Consider the following 27,559-nt stretch of genomic DNA (forward strand, 5'->3'; position numbering starts at 1 on the left):
ACGGCATTTAGCAGACGCGCTTATCCAGAGCGACTTACAAAAGTACTTCGTCATTTCCTCATAGAACACATCCTAGTACAGTACAGCAGGTTAGAGTTCAATATACCAATGATCTAGAATACTGTAGAAATACAGGGATCACTGTATAAGCTCTATCTCAGAGAATGATAAGTGCAATAACAAGCAATATCAAACTATACATGAGTTTCAGTTACCCAACACTAATATGGCTTTCATGGGTGCACGATCAATGGTCATTTTAAATATTCCACACATACATAAGTCTTTAGTCTGCGATTGAAGACTACAGGAGATTTTGCTGTCCGGACAGCCAGTGGAAGTCCGTTACCCCATCTAGGGGCCATGACAGAAGAGTTTCGGGGTACACGACGTACGATCGGGCTTTGACCACCGTCATCATATACGGAGCGGCTGGTCCGCTTTTGGCTTTGCAGGCGAGCATCAGGGTTTTAAATCTGATGGTTATGATCTTGTGGTTCTTCTGTAGCAAAACCTTTATTAACATGAGAAGTCAGAGTGAGCAAGGTTTGTTAACTATTGAGACGTAAGACTATTTTCACTTAAATGAAGAAGAAAATAAAATAATGTTTTAGCACAAAGGACTTATACTGACATTGGGCAAAGGTGAAGTCAAGGCCATGCATAGGGAAAAAAACATCATCGTGTGGATAGTGGAGCTGTGCAATTTGTCTAAGCACAAAGGACAGACTGCCTGGAGTTTTAATCTCTTTTATTCTTGGTATTAATTGGTCCGCTAGAAATAATTCTGTCTAATCTACGCCACCAAGTGCTATGCTGAGGTGTATTTATCTTGAGATCGTAATTGTGATCACTCCTGCAGTGAACCTCTTTTTGCTGGGAGTTCAAGACTGGCTGGCAAATGGCCCAAACTGAGCTATGGGATTTAATTGCGTTGCGCAAACACGTGTCTTGGTATCTTTACTTTTATTTTTTAATTATGTCGGCTAATGAAATAGTGCCATTATAGCGCTAAAGATTTTAAAAGTTTTTCACACGTTTCCTCCAGTGCATCTCGGAGAAAAACGGCGTTTTTTGTACTATGAAAGAAGCGGTTTGTCGGTGCTGGGACGTAAAGTAGCCTTAATGACGCGATGGTTTTTGGTCTGCGATCACTTAAGCTTCATTATTCCTCCAATAACGCGTAAGAGCCCGCGCAGGCACCGCCGTGTCACCGCGCGGATGACCAGGTGTTCATTACACTCACAATGGCAGGCTCCCCCCGCGCGGCGCTCATTACCGGGCTGCTGCAGGCGCGGCGAGGTAATGCGCTTTTTGTTTAAGCCTAGACTTTAAATACAGATGAATGAGATTATAGATATGAGCACATGAGCGCGAATGGGAATGGGGGACTTGTGTACCCGCTGTAATAAAATGGTAGCGTGTGCGCAGGCTTTCTTCGTGCCTGTTGTGACATTAACAGTAACATTGCTGCTTGGCACATGGCATATTGACCATGCACCTCTAGCAGCCGTTGCGTTTTGCTGCAGTCCATAAACCAGGGATGTTAAAATGTGGCACACCAGCACACAAGCTTCAAAACATTCCACTGCACTGAGACAGGTCTGAGACAAGCCTGGAGCTTTGTGAAGACACACTGGTCTCACTAGTGAGGCTAATATTTCTCTATTAGTATCTAAGTATCGCATCTGTCAAACAACATATAAACCGCGTGAAACGTGTGAATTCCGTCCAGCCGCTCAGAACGTGAGTGGCATGTGTAACCACTGCCTTTGGTTGTGGCTCCTCACACTTATAGTCATCCAAGCGGTCATCCATCATGTGTGATGGCTGAATGATACTGGGGGCGAAAGAAGAAAAAACAAACCTCTCGAACCCGGAGTCGGGGTTATTACCGCTGGCTTTCTTACGCTTTAAGACAGACGTTTCATGAAGAAAGTATTTGTTCCAGGAAGTCCAACTGCGATCCCTCCCAGCAAAACCAGCAGGGCATGTCTGCTCTCTGCAGGGCTGTGCAGGCTCCTTGGATCCACTCCCATCCCCAACCCCTCCCTGGGTGCACCATGCAGCTTACCTCACACTGCAGAAACTGGAAGCAACAGGCCCAAATTTAGTGGTGCATGTGGACTCCAGCCCAGACTCATACATCACAGATCACCCCCCACCCCCACCAACCCCCGGTCAGGTTTGCTGTATCCCTCATCCGAACACGGTCACCAAGTCACTTCACCGTCACCTTTCGAGGACCGGGGAGGGTTCAGAGAGTGGCAGGAACTGAGTAGTTCTGATATATGTTTGGACCTGTAGATGTGTTCTAGCTTTGTATGGGGATAAAGATGATTCTGGCACAACAGATGGGAAGTTTCTATCTACATTGACAGTGCTCGCATGCCCGTGCTGTCTTGGGTTCCTGTTATCAGACACTGAGCTATGGCCCAGTATAAGTCGATTTGCTCATCTGGTCTCTTGGTTCCAGATTTCAGAGCATGAAAACAATTTATTCATTATGACCAAACTAACTCCTGGTTAGTGCTGGCTGTTCTTGGGAGTCCAGCATAAAATTATTTTAGAAACCTTGGTCTAATTTACAGACCCAAGCACAGTAATAGCTATTTGGAAAATGTGTTGCCAAATGTGGAAGCTTTTTTTTTTTTTTTTTTTTTTTTCTGACAAAGAGATAATTTATGCATTTTTAAATACATTTTGTGAAATTCGTGGCCTAATTATACTTGCATATTTTCTGTTTCAACACTTGACCTTGTCAGTGTGATTATTATTATTGTGTGTGTTCCATCAGTCACCGTAGTAACACAGAATGCAAGTCTCCCCCGGTCTAAGCTTCCTCATCTCACTTGCTCCACTAAGTTTAATGTTGTGCCTCTTTTATAATGGAGTGTTTCAGCTGAAGGGTTTTAGCAAAGCTGCTTACGCCACTGTTTAAAAGTTGGGATCAGAATAAATTGGGATTCAGCACCAAAAAAACAGCAAAGTAAACTAAGCATGTAAGAGGCATTTATTTGATCACTGATTTGTTTTTGTTTCCTTTGGTGTTTTTGTTTTGTGAGTGTGTGCTCACTGCAGGTTAAAGGTCCTTACATAGGAGGAGGAAGGGTCAGAGGTCACAGCTGACTGGGAGCATGCAGTGTTTGACCTTGCAGTTGTTGGCATCCTTGGGCTAGTTGTGTTATTTGCTTAATAATGGCATTTACTTTGCTTTATTTCCTTAATCTTTGTCAACGGTTATGCCAGCTTTAACGAAGACTGCAATAAAACAGGCCATGTTTATTGAAGGTCACTTCAATATTGAAGGTCACTGCACACGTTTGCAACAAACAACTCCGGGATCCCCCACTCAACACAAATAGGCAATTAGTGACCTGCTGAAGGATGCAAAACTTGAATAAATGGTCATAACAAAGCAGATTAACATAATAAACCCAAATCTGGAAATTGTCTGCATGGATCTCAAGCACATAATGTGACACAGCAAAGTGTTCATCATCTTTTGGCTGGTTTTCCTATTTTAAGTAAATTAATTTCTTCTGTTTTCCTTCACTAGTCATTTTTGAATTCTGAAAACTAATGGCTCAGCAGGTGCCATTTGTCTCAATCTGTCAGGAGTGGCTGCCATCCTGGTGTTCCTGTTGTCATGGTTTCCCTGTCATCTGTTTTCCTGCACTTCCTGGCTTCGCTCCTTAGTTTCGTGTTTCGCCACCCCTCATCTGTTCCTTCATTCCAGTCCGTGTTTTGGTTCTCCCTGTTCCCATGTTCACCTGAGTCTGTTCTGTACCTGATTGTCTTGGTTATTTAAGCCCTGTAATTTGTCTTCTACTTTGTCGGTTATTTGGTAAGTCTAGTCTGGCCTGGTCTAGTCTAGTCTAGTCTAGTCTGGTCTGGTCTGGTCTGGTCTGGTCTGGTCTGTTTCAGTTCCGCTCGCTGCATTGTCGTTACCCGTGCTTTTCGTTCGTCTAGCTCATGCGTTGTTCTACCTCGTCATCTTCCCCTCACCCCTGTTCATTTTGCCCTTTGTGATTGTGTTTCCCTTGTTAATAAACCGGCCCTGCACATGCATTCTGCCTCACGCTTGTTCCAAAGGGAATTTGTTACACAATCAGACAAAAGTAAACCTCTTTAGCTGCTGAAAAATGGTGAAAAACGAATTCTCCTTATTCATTAAAATCCTTTTATGTATGCTACAGTGCAGAGCAGTCCTGCCCTACTCCTGCTATCTGAGCAATCCTGCATAAATCAGAGTCACAAAGTTATAAATGCGCCTTTGGTTTCCAGATTTCACCACAGCTGTACTCTGCTGAAAGGGTTATGCCTCTAATAGAATGGACCTCCTGTAACTGCAGTATTGTAAAACTGGATTCTGCAAGAAGATGTGACCTTTCCTTCCTTTCGATATTAAATCTATCCCCTTGTGATCAAAAACCCCTAATTATAGCAAACACCTTGTAGAATTAACTTGGCTGGGAATTATGCTATAAAACTTGCACCCCCCAGACAAGATTTGAATCATTAACTTTGGTATTTAAGAAGTGTCAGTGGTCGAAACGGCGGACAGTAAGCAGCGGTGTCTGTCAGGGGTATAGGATTCACTGACCTAGGTCTCAAGTCTGCTTCTCTCCCTACAGCCTTCCAAACCATAACCAACTGACCTTAATCACACCCTATCTACACTTCATTAGTAAAGTGTGGACATGGCGAAGACAGTGTGACCCCCCCCTCTCCTTATCAGAGATGTACAGTTAGAATCCATATCTTGCCATGCACAGTCAGACAGCTCTTCATTAATGATCAGCTTCTGATGACAGGACCGCTGCCGTTTTGATGTTTTGATGTGACTGACCTCTTTCACCCCAGTGACACTGACACTGTAGGGATGCACACTTATTAGTTACACATCCTCATCTTGAACATCTACAACCGTGCCTCTGTGATGAGGGTGTTGCGGCTTTGTTGAGGGAGGTCCAACAGCACTACTGCAGTAGGAAACTGACCAGAGGAGAACACACGGCATTCTTCAGTATGTGCACTTATAAATGATATGCGTACTTAATATAGGGGCCGGAAAGTGTTTTTAATGATGTGAGTGATGAGTGTATAGACCAGGGATGGTGTACTATATAAATATCCTACATGGCCTATAGGTAGGTCCTTACAGACCTACATTACAAACTATAGACTGTGTAGTACTGCACATTTCCTTGTTAGGTTTTGTACGGTATATTGCAGTGTTTACTCTGAAGAAGAGTCAAAAGACATTTTTGCTGGAGTAACAAGCTCTTTAGCACCATGGCAAGGCCACTGGGCAAGAGTCAGACCCAGAATGGCACTGGTCTAATGAGAAACGTAGGGGAGCAGAGGTGAACACCAGACACACATGAATGTATCTCTAACACACTACTTAAACCACTAAGAAAACAATTCACCTAAACCAAGACATATGCACCATTCAACAACAATATTAAAATGTCAAATTTAAGTAATTAAAATCTGCTCTCCCACTGGTCACCCACCCACAGTCCAGTGGCAGACATCATAATATTTTGACATTTTGAATTCTCATTTACTATATTGCTTTGTTTTATGCTGTCTGTCACTGCACCTATTTGATGTGGTCTGTGGCAGGGTGAACCAAATGTTCTTAGAATTTCCAGGTTTGCACAAAATTCCATGTACATCACATGCAGGGTTGTGCAGAGGTCAAGTGGGGTTGTGCAGAGGTCAAGCAGAAAGGCAGACGGACAGTTCACCTTTGACCCCAGCAACCGATTTAAATATTTCTTTTCACCAGGCCTGAGAGTCTTTTGCTGCAGATATATGCAAATATTATATGCAGATATTTAGCCTGAAGTTTCATCTGTGTTTATTTAAAACAGCGACCATAAAATTTAATCTATTCACAAAAGTAAAACATGCTTAAATTTTATGAGTGAATATTTTAATTTCATTTATCATAACACTTAAAAGGCATTTTGTTAGGCTACAGACCTGAATTTGTACCTGAGCCTTTCACTCTTTTATTAAGCCATAGATTGTTTTTTTCTTTCTTCCTCTTTTTTTGTGTCTGATCCACTAAACTATTCCACTGGAGCTCCTGTACCTGTGCCCAGGCCTGGTGAGCAGTGCTCTGGTTTCTGCCTCTGACCCCTCAGTCCTGCACGGGGCTCTTCACTGCTTCAGTTCTTCCTGACACACCCTTTGACCTGTTTCTCTTGCTTTTCATTCATTGCTGTGTTCACTGCACATCGAGAATCACCTTCATGGCCAATTCATCGACACCTCTTCCCAGTATGGAAGACTTCAGCAGATGCCCAGTTAATGGGGTTAGTGTGATATGACCGCTGTACTGGGGACAATGGTGTCCTTTATCTCCATCTGCTGTTCCTTCGGTGATCTATGCTGTATGTCTAATACACCTGCATCTCTACCTCTTCTCACCAAAACACTTTGGTTTCTGCATAATTTCAATTTGCCGAAGGCCAGAGATATTCTTCTAAATTACCATCAATAGATTAGTTCCCATTCATTAACTGTGCTCTTTTCTAAGAGGAATTTTTTCAAAAGGTTTGCTGTACTCTAACTTAAACTTAAGACTTGACATATTGCAGTTGTTCCCTACGGACACCCAAACCATTTAATGCTCTGGTGCCTGCTGACACAGGGTTGTTAGAGTGAGGGGTGTTGCGGGAATATTCAATACTTACATGAGGCTGGGTGTTCATTCTCATCACTCACCCTCAGCTCACCTTGGCAGCTGTATGATTTTGCAAGAAAGCATCAGTGAGCGTTCTTCTAGAGTGTTCCCTATATGTTCTGACCACCCAGGCAATGACAAGTAATCCAGAAATGTCCGTTACTCCCACTACACAGATCTCCCTTACCCCCACTACAAAGATCTCCCGTACCCCCACTACAGAGATCTCTAGAGATCTCCTATACCCTCACCACAGAGATCTCCTATACCCCCACTACAGAGATCTCCCGTACCCCCACTAACAAAGATCTCCCATACCCCCACTACAGAGATCTCCCGTACTCCCACTGCAGAGATCTATAGAGATCTCCCATACCCCTACCACAGAGATCTCCTATACCCCCACTACAGAGATCTCCCTTACCCCCACTACACAGATCTTCCATACCCCGACTACACAGATCTCCCGTACCCCCACCACAGAGATCTCCTATACCCCCACTACAGAGATCTCCTGTACCCCCACTACAGAGATCTCCCGTACCCCCACTACAGAGATCTCCCATACCCCCACTACAGAGATCTCCCGTACCCCCACTGCAGAGATCTATAGAGATCTCCCATATCCCCACCACAGAGATCTCCTATACCCCCACTACAGAGATCTCCCTTACCCCCACTACACAGATCTCCCGTACCCCCACTACACAGATCTCCCGTACCCCCACTACAGAGATCACCTATACCCCCACTACAGAGATCTCTAGAGATCTCCCGTAACCCCACTACAGAGATCTCCTATACCCCCACTACAGAGATCTCCTGTACCCCCACTGCAGAGATCTCTAGAGATCTCCCGTACCCCCTCTACAGAGATCTCCCGTACCCCCACTACAGAGATCTCCTGTACCCCCACTACAGAGATCATCTATACCCCCACTACAGAGATCTCCCTTACCTGTTTTTCGCTAGAGAAAAATATTCTTTCTCTGCTGGTGTTGAAGCAGCATGTACTCTAGCTGGACACCCCTATTCAACAGAGCTGAAGTATTATTCCCAGGAAACACTAGTCCAGAAAAAGTTACCGTTCTTCTCTGCAGGAAATTTGAGGAAGAACTATTCCACAGGAAGTTAGAGTTCTCCTCTGGAGGAATTCTGATCAAGCGCTGTTTACACAAGCTTCATTTACTTGCGCTTGATTCCACATCCGGAGAGGGGTCCTCGTGAGATTTGGCTGGAGCAGCTCAACATCAGAAAAAGAAGCCAAAGTCCCGTGATCACATCTCCCACCAGCACACTGCTGTCGGTCTGCAGGAGCAGCTTTCTGCCAAGCCCACACAGCTTGGCTTAACCAGCCTGAGCAGGGAGCCCTAGATGTCACACTTCACCTCGGCATTCGGGAAGAAGCCCCTTTGTGTGATGGAGCATCACCTATGGAGCCTGTACAGAGGCTCTGTCTCAGTCTGCAGTGCACAGGAGAAGGCTGCATTAGGAACAATGGGCCATTTGCGCACTTCTTAAAGTTCAGATATCTGCCACAGGGGATTAAAATGTGACGTTTCAGATAAATTTCTGCTTCTGTTCAAAGTGCAGGTATAGTGCACCATATTAACATGGAGGTCATTGCTCAGACCTGGATCATTGCCAAATTGTACACTTTTAGTTCAATCACAGATATAAAACCTACAGTTCCATTACTAGGAAAATACCAAAAAAAAAGTAATTTATCAAAGTATAAATCAAAATTTGCATTTGCTTTCTCCCCATCACCTCTTTTGATTAATGCAGTTCGACCCTGTTAATGTCTATATGATTAATTGATGAAATATCCAATTCCCAGCATGTATATATGATTCTACTAAATCAAAGCTGACCTTGTTCAATGCAATATGACCATGGAGCCCATGAAACAGATAGAAACCATGATATCAAAATGATATCAGTCATTATTATTGGATGACACTGCATGTAGTACATTGTTGTTGCTATTATAAATAGATGAATTAAGGATAGTTGGAGTTTATTCCTCAATCTTTCTCTTTAAATGATGGATGTTGCATAGATCCACATATAAATTCTACATTGTTGATTATGTCCCCAATGCCAGGTGGCAGTTATTGACTTTTGAATTAAATACTTCCATATTGGAAAAATTGGGAATTGATCTAAACAGCTGACTGCGATTCAAACTGGCGGTCACCATGGCAAAGCCAGCAGTAACTGCCCTTGTGCAGACAACCTGAAACTTCATGAAGTGCCTTTATAAAGGTGAGACGTGCTGTTTTTCTACTCTCTGTTGTCAGCCTTCAACCTTTAGCACACTGTTTTGTCTCACACTCACACTCTCACACTCTCACATCTCACACTCACAGCGTGTGTTCACTCCCAACTTGCATCCTAATCTCCCTCTATTACACTACACACGGAGATGCTTTTTTGGAAATAAAACACGCCTATTTGATGTGAAGATAAAAAGCCAAACTTGTTCAAATGAATCATTTTATACCGTCACAGTGTAATAATCAATGAATTACAAAAAAAAAAAAAAAAAAAAAAGAAAAGCTTTGATACGTTAAAGGGTCAAAGTGGAGACTAAATGCAATTAACTGTTTATTGCAGTCAGTACAAATCTGTGCATGCTTGTTTGGTTGATCTTTGTGTCCCATAAGATTTGAGTTGATACTGTGTCACTGAAGGATCTCAGTTGGTTGAGTCTTCTTGTTCTAACAGAGCTCATCAGATCTTTTTGAGAGTTCTGCCTTGTCGTGTCTCCTGGCCTGTCACTGTGCTCTGTTGTTCTACTGGTCCTTACACCCTGCACTCCTCTGCCTTCTGGAAACTTTTTCATCTGTTCTTCCGCCAAGTTTGCTATGTGAGCCCAGCGTGTCCATTAATGAAGACCTTTGGTAGCATTCATAAGCTGCTCATAAGCGTTCAAAGGGAGAGGGATACTGGCAGTTATTAAGGTCAGTGTTCGCAACTGACTGCGATTTGTTTGTGCAATGTGAGTTTTCTCATCAGTGGGAGTTAATAGAGGCCACTGTGCCAGAGCTTTGTTGTAGCAGTGTGCCAATGGCGTTTTCATATGACATATGCCAAAGCCTAGCAGCAGAGTTATAGATAGGGGACTTATAATTGTGTCGTTAGAAAGAAGTGTTTGTGACATTAATGGAAGTTATACTTCTTAGAGTTGTTAAAAAGGTTGCTTATTTTGGCATTTTGAGGGAAATAACTCTTTTGCAAGGACATTTATATTTTCCAATCTTTGTCATGCTTTGATTGTTAGGATTAATTTGTATAGTGTGTGTGCCCCCGTCAGCAGTCTATGTTGTAAATCATGCACCACGTATGATGGACAAAGGCCTCTTGTGTGTTTAGGAAAGCATATGTCCATGAGAATTGTGAATGAGCCTATCTTATGCCAAAAAATACGTCCCTCTGATGTTCACAGAAATGCCATCCATGAAAAAAAGAAGCAAACAGATTGATGTTCTGTTTTCAAAAACAAATTTTAAGAGTGGAATTAAGAAATTTAAACCTACTGAAACCAATGAACTGGGAAAAGGCTTGTGCTGTTGATGCCATAATTTAAAGTCTGTTTTATCACAGCTATAACAAAAGATATGGTCTGATAGGAAAACAATCTATGGGGAGGGGGTTGGGAGGGTCAAGGGTCAAGGGGAAGACTTCCCTTATGGAGAAGGATAAGAGAATGGCAGCACTATTAGGCATTGCAACAGAGGCTAGCAGTAACTAGCAGTATTCAGTAACTAGCAGTATAAACATCGCAAAAAACTACTGCAACAATGCAATAATTCATGGTTACTTTATCACGATCAGCTGGCAGACTGAGCGATGTGGTCTTGTGCAACCTCACGGTTTGCCCCACTCTTCCAGACATCCCAGTGCAGCATGATGCTGTAAGACACCAGAGACAGACGCCTGGCTACTGTTGTCATGGACTGTATTGCCGGAAATCAGCTTCTTGTATTACAATTTGAATAGTATAGTAAAAAAAAAATTTAAAAAAGGAAAGAAAAAAAAAAGAAAAAGTCAAACACTGTGATATGATCATGGTTACATTTAAGCTTATTTGATATATAAAAACTACATTTTTCAGAAAAATTAAATGATGCAATGTTTTGTCAAAAAGCAAAATTTGTTCCCTTGGGAGAACAGCAGACTAATTATAGCCTTTATGACGCCTTTAAAACGCACCTGGGCAACTTGTTTGATTGTTCATGATTTTGCAAAGAATGTATTGTTTTTGCATGAGGCCAAGTGAGTTGGTAAAATTTTTCATCGTTTTGTATTATACATGTTATTTATCATCTTAATATCCTGACATCTCTGGAGTAATAAATTAGTGTCGTTTGTAATTTCTCTTCAAGGTTTTCAGGGAGGCTGCGCTACCTGAAGCAAACCGCCTGCGTGCCGCGTGGCTTCAGAACTGGGGACACGTTTGCAATAAATTGCAAACACTGTTCATTGTCTGTACAATGTTCATTGTTGGTACGATGCCATGATATAGACGTATGTCTTTTGCATACTTATTTATTTCCAGTCATATGCGGTTCTACTACAAATTAGCGGAAAATGTTATATTTGGCCCTTGACAAAAGAATGATAACTCCAACATTTTTCATTGACAGAATATGAGTGGTGCATTTTTTAAACTTTGCTAAAGCATTCTGTGTTTGTAACTGTACAGTTTGATTCTAAGCGGATTAAAGTTGTTTTTATCTGTGCAGTTTGATTTGAAGCTTTTTAAGGTTTCCGTTTTGTTGAAGAGCAATGGCGTTCACGCGGATACTGGCAGGATTTGTTCCAAGATTTGATCTCTGAGACACAGTTCTTCCTCTACTGCGGCTTCCTGCTCCACCTGAGCGCCTTGTCAGCAGCGAGCACAGAGCTCGTATTTCCCCGACACTAGTCCTACAGATCCAGTCCTCTCAAAGATGCGCATCAAAGTTAACCCACTCGCACTGCTGTCGTTACCGGCATTACCGTAGAAAGTCCGTGACGTGTAATTAATAACTTTATTAAAAACCCGGAATTTTGGTACTTCAATGCGGACACGTTCGAGTTATTGCCACTGTGGTTTCTAATGGATATTCGTATGAAATTTGACACTGAAGCTGAAACAATGCAATTTTGAGATCTGCAATAAAACGAACACGGTGTGAGCATCCCAGCCCGGGACGCTAGAACTCCCAGACCCCTTGCTTTCTTTGAAGCGTGTAACGCTTCTATTTTCCAGTGCGTGCCTTCAGAAGCCCCGCCTTGCGTCTCCTTGCGCAGCGTCAGCCTGGTGACCGCGTGCGTAAACGCGCTTTCAGCAGCCGAGGCGCGAGGCACGGGAATTAGCGCGTGGTGCACAGAATTGGGCTTCGGCTGCAACGATCATGAACGCCGCTGAAACGACACGTTGACACGTTGGATGAGTTTTTTTCGTTTGGAAGAAGTATTGGGGTTTTTTTGGCTGGTGGAGCAGGGTCCCGCTGGATTTCAGGTCTTCCTCATGGACGGGCGCATTGGCTTGAAAAACTTGGATGTAAAAGACAAGTAACTGGATACGTCTTCTCCGTTAATGACGCGTAGTCCGTGAAGGTAGGAGAAGTTGCGCTCTCTCTGTACCACGCGTGAATGCGCACCTTGGTTTAATGCTGGGTTACGTCGTACTGCTACTGAACCACCGGCACGATCATCACTTTAAAATAAAATATTTTGTTGCCATTTTAATGATATTTACTGAATATGAGTCCTTTTGAACTCCTTTGGTTTACTGAGTAGGATCTAAGCGCGGTTACTGGCTGTAGGATTCCACTCTGAGCCAATGACCGAACAAAGTTACCAAAATGCAGACGGTTACTTTCCTGCGCACGAAGTGTGTGTGTGTGTGTGTGTGTGTGTGTGTGTGTGTGTGTGTGTGTGTGTGTGTGTGTGTGTGTGTGTGTGTGTGTGAGAGAGAGAGAGAGAGAGAGAGCGAGAGCGAGAAGAGCGTTTGAAGGAGAGGTATAGAGAGGTGGAGTAGGGCAATTATGAAGGTTGTGTCATATTTATATTTTTCAGTTCTTCTTTCCAGTTCTTCGGTACTTCTTATCTAAACACTGACTATTTTCGACGATCATGTGTTTACTATTTTAACGTATTAACTAAACAAGTTGTATGTTTCTGTGTACAAACAGTTCTGTTAAAGGATTGGGAAGCCTCTGTGTTGTAAACACGCTTGTGCTCATCACACAACCTCGAAGATGCTGTTCATAGTTAATAAAAACCAAAAATAATTTCTGTGTATGTATGAGCCACTGAGCAGACTTATCCACCGGGACACGTAGCATATACAAACCCGTAAAGTTGTGCAATTCACTGAAATATGATGAGTGAATGTTTTTAATTATTTAAAAATCATCAGTATGTGGCATAATACTAAAACATTCTTTCAATCTGCTATTAATGTTAATTCTCTAAGGCTGATCCTGAAAGGGTTAAACTGGCAATGTATGTACATACTTTTCCTACACTGGTGTAGGTTTCTGCTGAGAGTTACATGGTGCACAAGGGTGGAACATATGAAGTGCTGCAAAAACATTGATAAAATAGTGCTTGATAAATATAGTCATGACAGTGGACATATTATGTTGTAACTGCATGTAAATGTTAATTTCTGAATTGTATTTTGCTCTCTGAAGGCCACTGCATGAATAAAAGGTGACCACAGCACAGTCCGATAGCTTACGGATAGCTCATGCAATTCTAATCATTTACTTGTCAGTTTTCACATCGTTCATCTATAATAGGATCCAAGCTAATATCTGGTCATAAATAAAGTTCATATATGAATTTGGTGTTACCAATATGAAAGGACAAGTATATTAAGAATTATACAGTTAGCATTTTAACATGCATTGCTCATCTTTATAATAAATAAATAAATACTTATTCTAAATATAAATAATGTATAATAGCCTATAAAGCCTAGCCTTACAATTATCTTGGGCTTCATTGGATGGGGTTTCCATCATTAATTCATAGGAGTTTACATCAGTAAAGCAGTCTTGCCCTTTTAAATCTCAAGTTCATCCAGTGGTCAAGCTGGTTTGACCAGTGAGTGCCTTTCTGGAGCAGGCACAGGAGCTCATGTCTCGTCCCAGCTGTTTCCTTCTTCGCTATAAAAGCTAAGGCACACCACTGGCACATCTGTGCCACACTGTCAAGATCACCATGACCACTGAGGGAAAGGATGCCAAACGATGCTGACAGTGTTATCACTGATGCGGCCTTGTTGGTATCGCTGTCTTCTGAGAAGAGTGTCTGCATTTGCTGTTCACTAATTGGAAGCAGTGGAAACTAATGTTAGACCAGATATAAGCACTGGGGTTTAATTCTGTAAGGATATCTGTTGTTGTTTTTTTTAAAGATCTGCTCATTAATGGACCTATATGACAGTGTAGCAGCATTTGTGAATGGGCCAGAAAGATCCAAGAATACACTAGATGATGGGAATGTTCAATAGTTTATCTTGAAGACAACATCATGCATTCCTGGGGCAGTAGAAATGTCTTAGAGGTCTAGGGTTAGGAAAAAACCTCTTTGAAGATCTTGAATACATTTTTTTGAGGTGCTCATCAAGATAGTGTTAGATGTTAGCTGGCAAAGTTAAGTGAGAGTAATCATAAAAAAAAGCTATCCAAGTTTGTTGTTTGAATTAATGAATTCACGGCAGATAGGTTACATTGCCTAGAGTCCTGTGGTATTATGTTAGATTTAAAATTTATCTCAACAAAAGCACTGAGATTCATTTTTTGCGGTAACCCTTACGGTACAGGTACTACCCAGGTTGCAGTGCTGGTGAAGGGGTCAACCCAACGAATACACTGAAAGGGTCCACTGAAATATCAGTGTATTATAAAAATGAATGCACACAGTCTGTTCATCAACTAAAATGTGTCTTTCACAGGAGACAGAGAGACGCTTATGGCTATAAGCGGAGATTTTGACTCTATTTAGTCTGGTTCAAAAGACTCAACTCTAATTTGGGTTTTCACACATCACTTTGAGTTCAATGTCAGGAGTGAATCACATGAGTCGGTTGCCACACAGAATTACCACTTGAATGATTTCACTTGGAGGTTTCATTTTGCATAACCAAAGGAGTTGTTGTGGTATTATATCCTAGGGCATGATAAAGGTAATCTAAGCAATTTCATGCAAGAACTGGACAATGTGTTTGGCATTTGAAGCAATCAGGAAAAGCTTGCAAAGTGTGTCATGATGTGGCTTTTATAACATGTACATTAAAGGCTGACGTGCCTCTGTAATGTTTAACAGTCTCAGTTCAAAACAGAGCAGCACTGTAGCATTTTAAACATCTTTAATCAGTGGCAGTTTATAACACTGTATGGCCTCTGATAATATTTCATTCTTTCTCTATTTTTAATTTTGAGGTTAATGTATGCTGAGCTCCCAAATGTGACATTCCATGCTGGAGTGCAGTATCCTTAAGTGTGTGCTGAATAACAATTGCAGCTCATTCTTTAATAACTGTGTACAGACGCAACGTGCAATATACTGAGATGCTCCATGGATCTCTCCTTACGCACGATCGCTCCCTGCACACAGTCTCTCCCTGCACACAGTCTCTCCCTGCACACAGTTTCTCCCTGCACACAGTCTCTCCCTGCACACAGTTTCTCCCTGCACACAGTCTCTCCCTGCACACAGTTTCTCCCTGCACACAGTCTCTCCCTGCACACAGTTTCTCCCTGCACACAGTCTCTCCCTGCACATGATTGCTCCCTGCACCATCCCATTACTGAGCTGATAGCCTGTATGGGGGAGTCTTGTTTTTGTTTCCGTCCTATGAGATGGTTCACTGTAGGCAGGGAGAAGGATTCTGTTCCAGTTTGCCAAAGCACAGGCGCAGTCTAAACAGGCTTTAAGAGATCAATGTGAACAGTATGGGAGAGGCATCTCCTACAGGTAAAGAAGGACATCCAGACAGCCAAAGGTATCTACAGGCTAAAGGAATGGTCTTAAGTCTAAAGCTGAAGGCCTTAGATACTACAGAGAACAAGATGGGGACCAAGTACATACGTAAATTGTTCTAAGCGAAAGGATTCGTGTAGTCTGTAGTGGAACTGAAGGTAATAGCTACCAGATACCTGCTTTGGTGGAGAAGGGGCTAGAGGTGTGTGGTTGATGCAGTCTCAACAGTGCCATGTGTGAGTACACACATGAACCTTCACTGGTACCCTCACAGGAAGCGCTTCTTACTCCTGTTCCTCTAGGCCCTTATCTGGGCTGAGGCCCCTGGTAGCTGATGGAAGTCTTCAGAGAGCATGCTTACAACGAGAGCCTCCTCGACACTGGCTTCTTCAGCCCCAACGGTACACGTGGGGCCGGGAGGCACCAGTATAATTACTACGCCATGCTGCTCACGCTTCTCATCTTCGTCATCGTCTTTGGCAACGTGCTCGTGTGCATGGTTGTGTCCCGGGAGAAGGCTCTGCAGACCACCACCAACTACCTGATCGTCAGCCTGGCGCTAGCTGACCTGCTGGTAGCCTCACTGGTCATGCCGTGGGTGGTGTATCTAGAGGTAGGCTGAAGCACACACATTACCCTACATATGTTTTTATCTTATATATCAAATTAACTGATTATCTGTCATTGGTGAGAAAAGAAGCGTTTTAATATAGATAGTTAAAATATAGATTTTATATATATATATATATATATATATATATATATATATATATATATATATATATATATATATATATATATATATATGGTATTACATAATCCTTAAGTTGGTGTTACTTTGTAAATGACAACACTGTCAAGAGGAAAGCCTCAGTAAATATTGTGTAAGGAGATTTATTATCAATGTACAGCGCTAAATTCTGACTTTTACTAATATATAGAATAAGTCACAGAATTTTATTTGAACTTTAGAAATGTCAGTTTTCATCAGGCAGTAAACTTGAGCACGAGTTGAAGCATCCCCTCATATATCATCAAGACCACCAAAACCATCAATTAAATTAAACTTGAAGTCTGCTGTGACTGAAATCCCTCAACTGGGTGAATGAATCAAAGCGCCTTCCTGACAGTGGTGTAGAAAAATTGCATTTTGCGTGGCATTTAAGGCAGCAGATTCCTAATGACTTCTGTGTGCTGTCGCTGCTGTAAGTGGTTTTATCGAAGAGATTGAGTGACTATGTTTTCAGTAAGTAGTCCAAGCCATAATAGAAATGAGATTTTATGGTTCATTCTGCTCACGAGAGCCACGAATGGCACGAGAGGCGTTGTGAAAAGGGGCTGAAAAATGACTCAAATTAAACAGCGGCATTCCACAATGAGCAATAAAGCTGCTTATAGTGAAGGCGCCTTACAGCGGTACAACGGCCCGTGTATGGCCTGTGATATAAGTGCATCTGCTTTGCACTGTGCAGTGAAAGGAAATGGTTTGGTTTTGGCAGTATATTGCATGGCACGGTCTGTATTATTGGCCGTTGCATGACAGACAGTGCAAGGGGAGGAAACTGATCTTCAAAAAGTGTGTTTCTGTGACGGGAACTCTGAGGATTAGTGCTGCGCTTCTCTCTAGGTGCAAGGTGGACTGAGAGTCTGCCATAAAAAAAATTAAATAGTACCAAAAACATAATCCAAGTCCCGGGCACATCCTGCTTGACAACGCTGAAATGGTTTCAAATGCTTTTCGGCAAGGATGCAGATGTGTGCTGTCAGACCATGACGTCTTCATCTAGTCTTATGTAAACGCATTTCCGCAATTATGGCATGAAAATGACCAAATTACACTGGAGAGTGATTATTGAATTGGGCCAAATTCATCATAGCGCCTCTCCAGTAAATCTCCACTGCCTCAGAGATTGGTGCTGTACCAAAGTCCCACCTCGCTCATTAAAATTACAAGAAAGGCCTTTTTCTTCTTAATCGCTGGCTGCAAGATGATTGATTTGTTTTAGCGTTTCAATCTTTTTTTTAATGATGAACAGAGAATGAACATGTGAGTCCAGCAATGGGTCTCATTATGGTGGAATAAAAACAAAAGCTGTTAATAAACTGGTCTCGAACAACCAACATCCGAGTTCATTAGGGGGGTCAGACATTCCTTTAATCAATGGGATCTAGACTGCAGAGGGTGTGAGTAGGGGCCCGTCTAGCTGGGCGGGGCCCCTATTAATCAGCAGCTGCAGGGAGAGCACAACCACACTGCTCAGGAGAGGGAAACCAGGGATTAGATTGACCCGCGCTAGATTAAACTCTGCCGGGTTTACGGCGAACAGCAGCAGAGGAGGCGGGGCTTGCACATGCTCAGTGAGGATTCACAGAGGTCACTCACGTCCAGTTGCTCGCCTCGTTCCTGTTCAATTTCGTTTTTGCTGTGGTGGGAATCAGTGACAGCTTTCAAACGTGATAATGCGAAAAAGGAATTTGCATGTTATAGAAAACATACGTGCAGAGAATTTAATATACAGGCTTTAGTGTTTGTCAGGGTTTTCAGACAATAGGGCAACAAGTGCAAAGAGTCAATTCTCAAAAGCAGAAGCAAAAGATCCCCACACAGACACAGACACAGATAGACACAGACACAGATAGACACAGACACACACACAGACACAGATAGACACAGACACACACACAGACACAGATAGACACAGACACAGATAGACACAGACACACACACAGACACAGATAGACACAGACACAGATAGACACACACACAGACACAGATAGACACAGACACAGATAGACACAGACACACACACAGACACAGATAGACACAGACACACACACAGACAGACACAGACACACACACAGACACAGATAGACACAGACACAGATAGACACAGACACACACACAGACACAGATAGACACAGACACAGATAGACACAGACACAGATAGACACAGACACACACACAGACACAGATAGACACAGACACACACACAGACAGACACAGACACACACACAGACACAGATAGACACAGACACACACAGACACAGATAGACACAGACACAGATAGGCACAGACACACACACACAGACACAGATAGGCACAGACACACACATAGACACAGATAGACACAGACACAGATAGGCACAGACACACACATAGACACAGATAGACACAGACACAGATAGACACAGACACACACAGACACAGATAGACACAGACACAGATAGACACAGACACACACACAGACACAGATAGACACAGACACAGATAGACACAGACACACACACAGACACAGATAGACACAGACACACACACAGACAGACACAGACACACACACAGACACAGATAGACACAGACACACACAGACACAGATAGACACAGACACAGATAGACACAGACACACACACACAGACACAGATAGACACAGACACACACATAGACACAGATAGACACAGACACAGATAGACACACACACAGACACAGATAGACACAGACACAGATAGACACAGACACACACATAGACACAGATAGACACAGACACAGATAGACACAGACACACACACACACAGATAGACACAGACACAGATAGACACAGACACACACATACACGAACACACATACTTATACCAATGGCTGCACATGAATTGACAAAAGTGTATTATGTATGTGCACTTTTAATGAAATCTTTGGATGTGGACATTATTCTCACTCCTGCGGCTCAGAGAGAGCTTACGGTGCTCATTTGTTCCCTCCAGGTGGTGGGTGAATGGAGGTTTAGCACAATTCACTGTGACATCTTTGTCACCCTTGATGTGATGATGTGCACAGCAAGCATCCTTAATCTGTGTGCCATTAGTATTGACAGGTGAGTAATCCTGTGATAACTGATAGGTAAGTAATTATGTAATAATTGATAGGTTAGTAATTGTGATCATTAATAAATAAGTAATTCTATAATAATTGATAGGTTAGTAATTCAGTGATAATTGTTAGGTTATTAATTGTAATAATGGATGGATTTATAATTGTGATAATTGATATTTTAGTTATTGTGATATCTGATGGGTTAGTAATTGTGATAATTGATGGGTTAGTAATTTTGTGATAATTTATAGGTTAGTAATTGTGATAATTGATGGGTTAATGTGTGATAGTTGATGGGTTAGTAATTGTGATAGTTCATAGGTAATTAATTATATGATGATTGAGAGGTTACTAATTCTGTGATAATTGCTCTCATCATCATTATCAATTCAGTATTAAATGTAGCCTGACAAGCATCTTGTCCAGGTGACTTTGAATGGATTTATTAAATACATTTCAAGAGAAATCCACTGGATTTTCTGTGGAACGTAAAATATAGCATGAAATGTCACAGAATACATTGCAGCTTATAATGTTTTTCTCTATGGCACATATTTAAGATTGACTTCAAAATTTTATTGGATGGTCTCCAAAATTGTAGTCAACATAAATGTAAAGAAATCAGAATCCACTTAACCCTCCTGCTGAGAATAGTGTGACATGAGCTTGGAGCATAGAGAATGAACACACATAAATGACTATAAAATCAATAACAGAGATAATTAAAGTCACAACAATCAATAAGAATAAAATAAAATATACTAAAACATGCATAGACAATTGCATAACATAGCTACCAGAGGCAACACCCGAGGTGTAGTGCACTTCGATGTAGTGCACTTTGGTGTGGTGCAGATCATTTTGCCCCGATTTACTCGCTGCCATGGAACTACATCTCACAGCAGGCTCATAACCAGTGACAAATTTAATATGCTGTATATTTTATCACAAATGAGTGGGCACAAACCCAACTGGGTTTGGCCTTCATTTTAGCAGTAAACAGATTCATATTTGCATGAATATCTTGTCTAATTATATTAAATCCATATAATTAGCTAGCTAGCTACATCCCAGTTACTGCAGTTTTCTCTCTCTCTCTCTCTCTCTCTCTCTCTCTCTCTCTCTCTCTCTATATCTATCTATCTATATATATATATATATATATATATATATATATATATATATATATATATATATATATATATATATATATATATATATATATATACACATATATATATATATATATATATATATATATATATATATATATATATATATATATATATATATATATATATATATATATATATGTGTGTGTCTCTTTCTGTGTGTGTGTGTGTGTGCGTGTGTGCATACTGTTCCATCTGATTGGGTTCATTTTTTTTAATAGCTACAAAATTAACTATTCTTTTCTACCTGCAGTATCCAAATATACTAGAATGATCTTTTTAAAATACCTGTTTCTAAACAAGTCTTACCAAAAGGGAGTTTGGGGGATATGGGAGGATGACACTTGTAAGTAAAGAAAACTTTCAGAATGCCAGATGGGTTACCAATGCTGGATTTGTTGTTTGTCTTCTGGGGACCCTCCTTATGTTTCCAGCAGCACACATTAGACGAGGGGGATCAGACCCCACTCTGTTGATATCATCCACTCTATCCCCCTCTAGGTACACAGCGGTTGCCATGCCAATGCTGTACAATACACGCTACAGCTCCAAGAGACGAGTCACACTCATGATCTCAGTGGTGTGGATCCTGTCTTTCGCCATTTCATGCCCCCTGCTGTTTGGTCTCAATAATACAGGTAATTCAAACAAAAAAAAGCCCCAAGATTTGTGTTGGTTCTACTACTCATTGCTCAGAGTAAGGTGTGAAGATTGCAAAAGATGGTGAAATCTTGACCACGTGTGGAGGAGAACTATGCCATGCTGATATGTGCGGCTGTGGTCACAGCCAGTGGTGTGTAGCGCTGACGCGTATGTCCGTGCTGTTCGGGGACCCGTAGAGAGCCGCGACGACACCATGTGCGTGATTGCGAACCCAGCCTTCGTCGTCTACTCCTCCATCGTGTCCTTCTACGTGCCCTTCATCATCACCCTGCTCGTGTACGTGCAGATCTACGTCGTGCTGCGCAAGAGGCGGAAACGCGTCAGCACCAAACGCACATGCCTGGGTTCCTCAGCCGAGGCAGGCACGACCTTGAAGGTACCGCCCCTTTAGGTGTACACTAAAGCTCCTGCCCAGGTAAACCCTGTTTCTGCTGCCTTGCACCTTGGACAAAATGCCAGTGCAGTAATGACCTCTATTTTAAAAGGGGACACATTTCATAATTATTCATCGGAATTGCTGTCTAAAGGTCAGCACGCATTTGTTCTCTGCGTAGGACATAAATAGCACCTTTTTGTGACCTCTAAGAGTCTGGCTGAAACTACATTTCTACATGGCCATTTTGTTTATTGATCCTGGAGGCATCAATATATGCTTCACAGGAAATGAAAGAATCTTATAGGCTACTCCATGATCCTGACACGTGCCTAATCTGTACATCACTGGAATCGGAAGCAGAATCACAGACACATTCTAAGGAATGTATGTGTCCCTGGGAAAAAATTCAACAGACTTTTTCCCCCCAGACTTTATTGCTTTGTTAGTCCTTCAGCCTGAATTATGCCTGTGCATTAGGATGGGCCTGCTACACTTGAGGAGAAAGTATATACTCTGGGTACATGTACAGAGATTCAAGACCATGTGTGTTTTACAAGAAGACTTTAAGAACTGAATAACCAAATGCCTTGCTAATTCAGTCAGGCTTGCTCAGACTAAGATCTTTGTTTATGCTATAGTCTTTAACAAAGATTTGAAATGAGAATATAGCATATTTGGAGTAGGCTGTTGGCCTATCAACGCTCTGTACCCACTTTGAAATGTTGCTTCACCCTTAGAGCTAACTGCTTTCAGTCAGCGATTATTTTTAAATAAACATAAAAGGGTAACGGAACTGTAAAGGGGATGCTGTAGGGGTTTCCAGCGGGAGGGCAGGTGTGAAAGAGTAGAACTGACATTAGGCTCTCTTTGAAACCATCACTACAGCTAGTGACTGCACGCTTCTCTTTCTTGTTTCAGAAAGGCGCTCATCCTGATGAGGTCAAGCTGTGCACTCTCATTGTCCAGTCCAGTGGGAGCTACCCGGTTAATAACAAAAATGTGGTCTGTCCCTTTTCTCCCCCTTCAAAAAAATGTTTAACTCTTCCCAGGAGATCTTTCTTACCTTACGAACCTATAAGGTCAAACTCTCTACTGCCTGGAGTTATGTCGTTGACTTATGAAACATTGTAGAAAGATGTCTTGCATAGAGTGGCATTAATTTAAATGAAGCTGTGTACTGTTTCAGTAGGTCAGTGTGGTAGAAGCTAATCTCTGATTATACAGTGAAATCCTACGGTGAGTTCCTTCAGTGAAATCCTGCATTGAAATCGTACAAAAGCCTCTAACAATATCTACATTTACTTTTGACTTCTTTTTTTTTTACCTTGTGCTTCAATCCATGGGATTTTAACTAAACATCACCTTTTAATTTGATGCTATTTGCTTCTATACTAGGTGAACGCTATATGAATCACAGCCCTTGTATATTAATGTCCAGTAACTCAACAGATTAACCTAATCAGCTTCTGGAACCCCTTAGAATGACGTGGGTAGTCAGGAACATTCCCTGTCTGTTGACCTTAAAAAGTGTAATAATCATTTTTGAAGTTTGTTTCAGGTCATTGTGCTGCTTACGTTTAGCGACATTCAGTTGAATATGGGCTATTGAGATGCGTCCGTACACTTCAGATCTGTAGCTGTCCCCGCTCACCTCATCAGTGAGGACGAACGAGGCATATATCTGCTGGCACTCATGCATTCCTCTGTCTCCGTGTTTCTCAGATGACGTGGTATGGTTAAGCTCATTCCATCACTCGGGTAATGTAAGGTTTAATCTTTGTCTCATCTGTCTATGAGACATGGTCCCAGAGCTCTACCAGCCTGGACCTACTTCTGAGAAAACTAACAAGATTTTGCTGTTCTTGAGCATGACGTATTCTTCTCTTTAAGGTCTTTGAAACATTTATTCATCTATTAAACAACATGAATGAGAGTTTGCTTCAGACATTCATCTCTGTGGTCTTCTTAAGTGTTTGGGTTGCTATTGCTAAACATCTCCCTTCTTAACGGTTGGATTTGACACGTATTTGATTGCAACTCTGATCGATGCATTCAGATTTTTCAGTTTAATAATGGCCTGCTTCCATCGTATTGATGGTTTCTGATGACGTGGTCTTCCGTGGTTTCTGATGACAGCAGACAACAGCCGAAGTCCCCAGACGCAAATGCACATCAAAAAAACAACTCAAAACCTTTTTTATGACTTTCATGAACTAATGATTAAAAACAACACACAACTGGAACAAAATTGTTCAAATTGTTTGTTTATGCTCCCCAGAAATATGCATGATAAAAGGTTCACCTACTATACATGCAAATATTAAATACTACTACTACTACTACTACTACTACTAATAATAATAATAATAATAATAAACCATAAGAATAAAGTATGACATCCTGCACTTTATCTTCATAATCACTGTTTTGTTTCAAACCCAGTGTGCTGAAGTACAGAGTCAAACCGACACAAACTGCAGCATTGTTCTGTTATTAAAGTCTGCAACTATGCCACAGTAAAGGGCTGTTGGTTTAACTATCTGAAAACATAAGAAGTGGCTAATTAGTTCAGGATGATAGCTGGTAACAGCACCATTGCTTTATCTTTCACTACCCAGCTTCTGCACACCTAAATGCCAAATGGAAGCTCACCGTTTGAGGCTTAGCAAGTACACAGTAACCTGTGCAAATAACACACGTGATTAAAGTCAAGCAGATCTCAGTTCAGCTACTTATTCAGTGGAACAATATGACTGAGCTTCTGTTAACTTTTGGATAATGTATGTAAAGCAGCGTATTAGTTTGTTGTAACTGATGGAATTCATTGCAGATGTTGTGGTGGCTTACATTTACATTACACTGAGAGCGTTTAGCAGAGAGACTGACAAAAGAGTTTTGTCATGTACTCATATCCTAGCCAGTACAATGTTTTAGAGTTCAGGTACCACTGAACTGGGATACTGCTAGATAGAGGAATTAATGTTGCTTCAGCTGTATATAACCTTTCATAATGTAGAAAATCTGTAGCAGTAGATAACCTGTAGCTGCAGATAACCTGTAGCAGTAGATAACCTTTCATAATTGCACTTATCATTGTCTGAGATAAAGCTGATACAGGTTTGTACTTCTAGGCATCAGCATTGAGCCTTGTGTTTCAACAGTATTCTAGTTCAACGGTATCTGGACTCTAACCTACTGTACTGTACTAGGATGTATTCTATGAGTAAATGACAAAGCACTTTTGTAAGTCAGTCTGGATAAGCACATCTGCCAAATTCCAAAAATGTAAATGTAAATGTAACTAATATCACTGTATCATTTAAGGTCATTGAAAATATACTGTTAAATTTTATGCTGCCATCAAAAGCATGTTTTAGTACATCATTAGAGTATTTGCCAAATAACAGAAGTCTGATTTCCGCTTTTGTTTGCAGACTTTCATAAAGGAGGTGACAAACAATGGAGATGTCGACCAAGCAGACGAAGTTATGAACCCGGCTCCACCAAACCAGAGCACACTGGAGCAGACGGACTGCAGCCAGCACGGCCTGCCCCTCGACTCGAACCACGAGCCGGACGTGCCGCTCCCTGGTCCTGAGGCCTCGCTCAGACTAGCCAGGAATGGCAGCACTTTCCACACATCCAAGGTGGCTAAAGCATTCGAAACCCAGGTCTCCCCAAGTGGCAAAGCACAGTTGTCTGTGAAATCACTCAATAAACGCAAGATCTCTCAGCAGAAGGAGAAGAAAGCTACGCAGATGCTGGCAATCGTGCTCGGTAAGCAAAACTGCCATCTCCATAACTCCATAACATCTCCATAACCATCATTGGACCGATTACTTTTAGATTTAAGGGCAGTGTTTGATACAGTACATCATGATGCTCTTATGAACAGTGATTGGACACTTTCTTAAAGGTAGAAAGTACTTTATTGGTCTAGCTGAGCATCATTCCAATAAATATTATTTATGGTGTTCTACAAGGTTCTATAATGGGTTTGATTTTCTTTTCTTTGTACGTGTTTCCATTAGGTCACATTATTTAAAAAAAACAACAACATGGAATCAGTGACTCTGAAAACACACAATTGTTGTAGTGCCAAATGACGCAGTCTGTCCAGTATTACTATGTTCAAAAGCGTCATCATCAGGTGTGTTCTCTTTCCTCACATTCAGGTGTATTTATCATATGTTGGCTGCCGTTCTTCATCACCCACATAGTCAACACTTACTGCCACGTCCCAGTTGAGCTGTACACGGCCTTCACCTGGCTCGGCTACGTCAACAGTGCGGTGAACCCCATCATATATACCACCTTCAACATCGAGTTTCGCAAGGCTTTTATTAAGATCCTGCGTTGCTGAAAGAGCAGACTCACATTAGGAAAGAAGTGCAACTCATCTGTTCCAGAGGCGTGTTTCTAGCTCTCAGAAGAAAAACAACAGAACTGCAGCTCTGGTCGATTTCTGCAGAAGATCACTGAACTATATGAATGTACATAAAGTGATGTATGTATTATAACATCAGGCTATTTTTCCAGTCTTATCGCACAACAAATTGATTACTGAATGATTGCTTTTAGTCTCTCAATAAAAGCTCAGCAGTATTACTTTTCCTTCTTAATTAAGCAATCAGGCAAAAATAAAATCCATTTAAATTATAATATAGCCGTTTTCATCTTGGTGATAAGTGTCATAAGTGTAGCAAGTTTTAAAAAAGTTACAAAAACATCTTGTACAGCCTTGTGTAAAGATAGACATTTTTGCCTTAAAAGCAAATTTACTCAAGTTTAAAACTTTTTTTCATAAACCTACAGTATGACATGGGTCTATAAAAAAAGCATTATGCACAAGAGTTAAACATGTATTTTAAAAAAGTGAAATAATGCAGGGATATCATGGTCCTCGTATACATGGTAGCACTGACCATTCCTGTTCAACCATCGCTACAGAGACACGTTCTGCTGCTGTAAGCTCAAAGAAGCCAAACAGATTTGAGACTTTCGAGACCTTATAATTCATTGCAAAAGTCACATCCAACACAGCAAGAGTTGGTACTGATGACCTAGTGGGTACTGATGACCCAGTAGGTACTGATGACCTAGTGGGTACTGATGACCCAGTAGGTACTGATGACCTAGTGGGTACTGATGACCCAGTGGGTACTGATGACCTAGTGGGTACTGATGACCCAGTGGGTACTGATGACCTAGTGGGTACTGATGACCTAGTGGGTACTGATGACTCAGTGCAGCAAAAGCATGTCAAATGACTGTGACAAATGACTGTGAATATTCATCCAGTACTGCTCATATGAACTGTTCATGTTTTGTAATGATTTGCACGATGTGCCCATGCTTTTGGTGATATCTTTTGAATGTGATAAGCCTATTTTACAGTGTAGTGCATGATATGTTCATTCCATGTTGCACTATGCCAGAAGCTTTTAAAAAAAAGTGAAAATAAAAACAAAATGTAATGATGAAATAAAAGGTAAAATGGTGAAATTAAAAGTTTTCACAACAAGTGTTCATTTGGATGAGCTATTCCGTCGCACCCAGCCATATAGGTTTGTTGGGAGCATTGTGGTTTGCTGAGACCTGCATAGCGAAGATAAAGAAGCAGAGGGAGGCAGTTTGGCGTTCGAAGGCGGATGCTACATGAAGTAGCTTGATGTGCATCTGGTGCTTTGGATGGGCCAGTATCATTAACCCTCATGGCAACCTTCCGTGGAGAGACAGGCGGCTCTGCTTACAGTGGCTTGGTGTCCCTGCGGCCCTCTGGCTTCATAGGA

General features: G+C 41.6%; 1 protein-coding gene across 1 annotated transcript; it reads left to right on the top strand.

The window, feature by feature from the left end:
• The first annotated feature begins 12,099 nt into the window (after positions 1-12,099).
• Positions 12,100-27,251, top strand: drd2a (dopamine receptor D2a). Its single transcript, XM_035534241.1, has 8 exons — positions 12,100-12,313; positions 15,994-16,304; positions 19,448-19,557; positions 21,230-21,366; positions 21,568-21,767; positions 22,686-22,769; positions 25,202-25,544; positions 25,943-27,251. The coding sequence occupies exons 2-8, from the start codon at positions 16,026-16,028 to the stop codon at positions 26,128-26,130; spliced, it is 1,341 nt and encodes a 446-aa protein (XP_035390134.1). The 5' UTR covers positions 12,100-12,313; positions 15,994-16,025; the 3' UTR covers positions 26,131-27,251.
• The last annotated feature ends 308 nt before the right edge of the window (positions 27,252-27,559 follow it).

This window comes from Electrophorus electricus, chromosome 15 (genome assembly GCF_013358815.1).
Source record: "Electrophorus electricus isolate fEleEle1 chromosome 15, fEleEle1.pri, whole genome shotgun sequence".
NCBI classification, from domain to species: Eukaryota; Metazoa; Chordata; class Actinopteri; order Gymnotiformes; family Gymnotidae; genus Electrophorus; species Electrophorus electricus.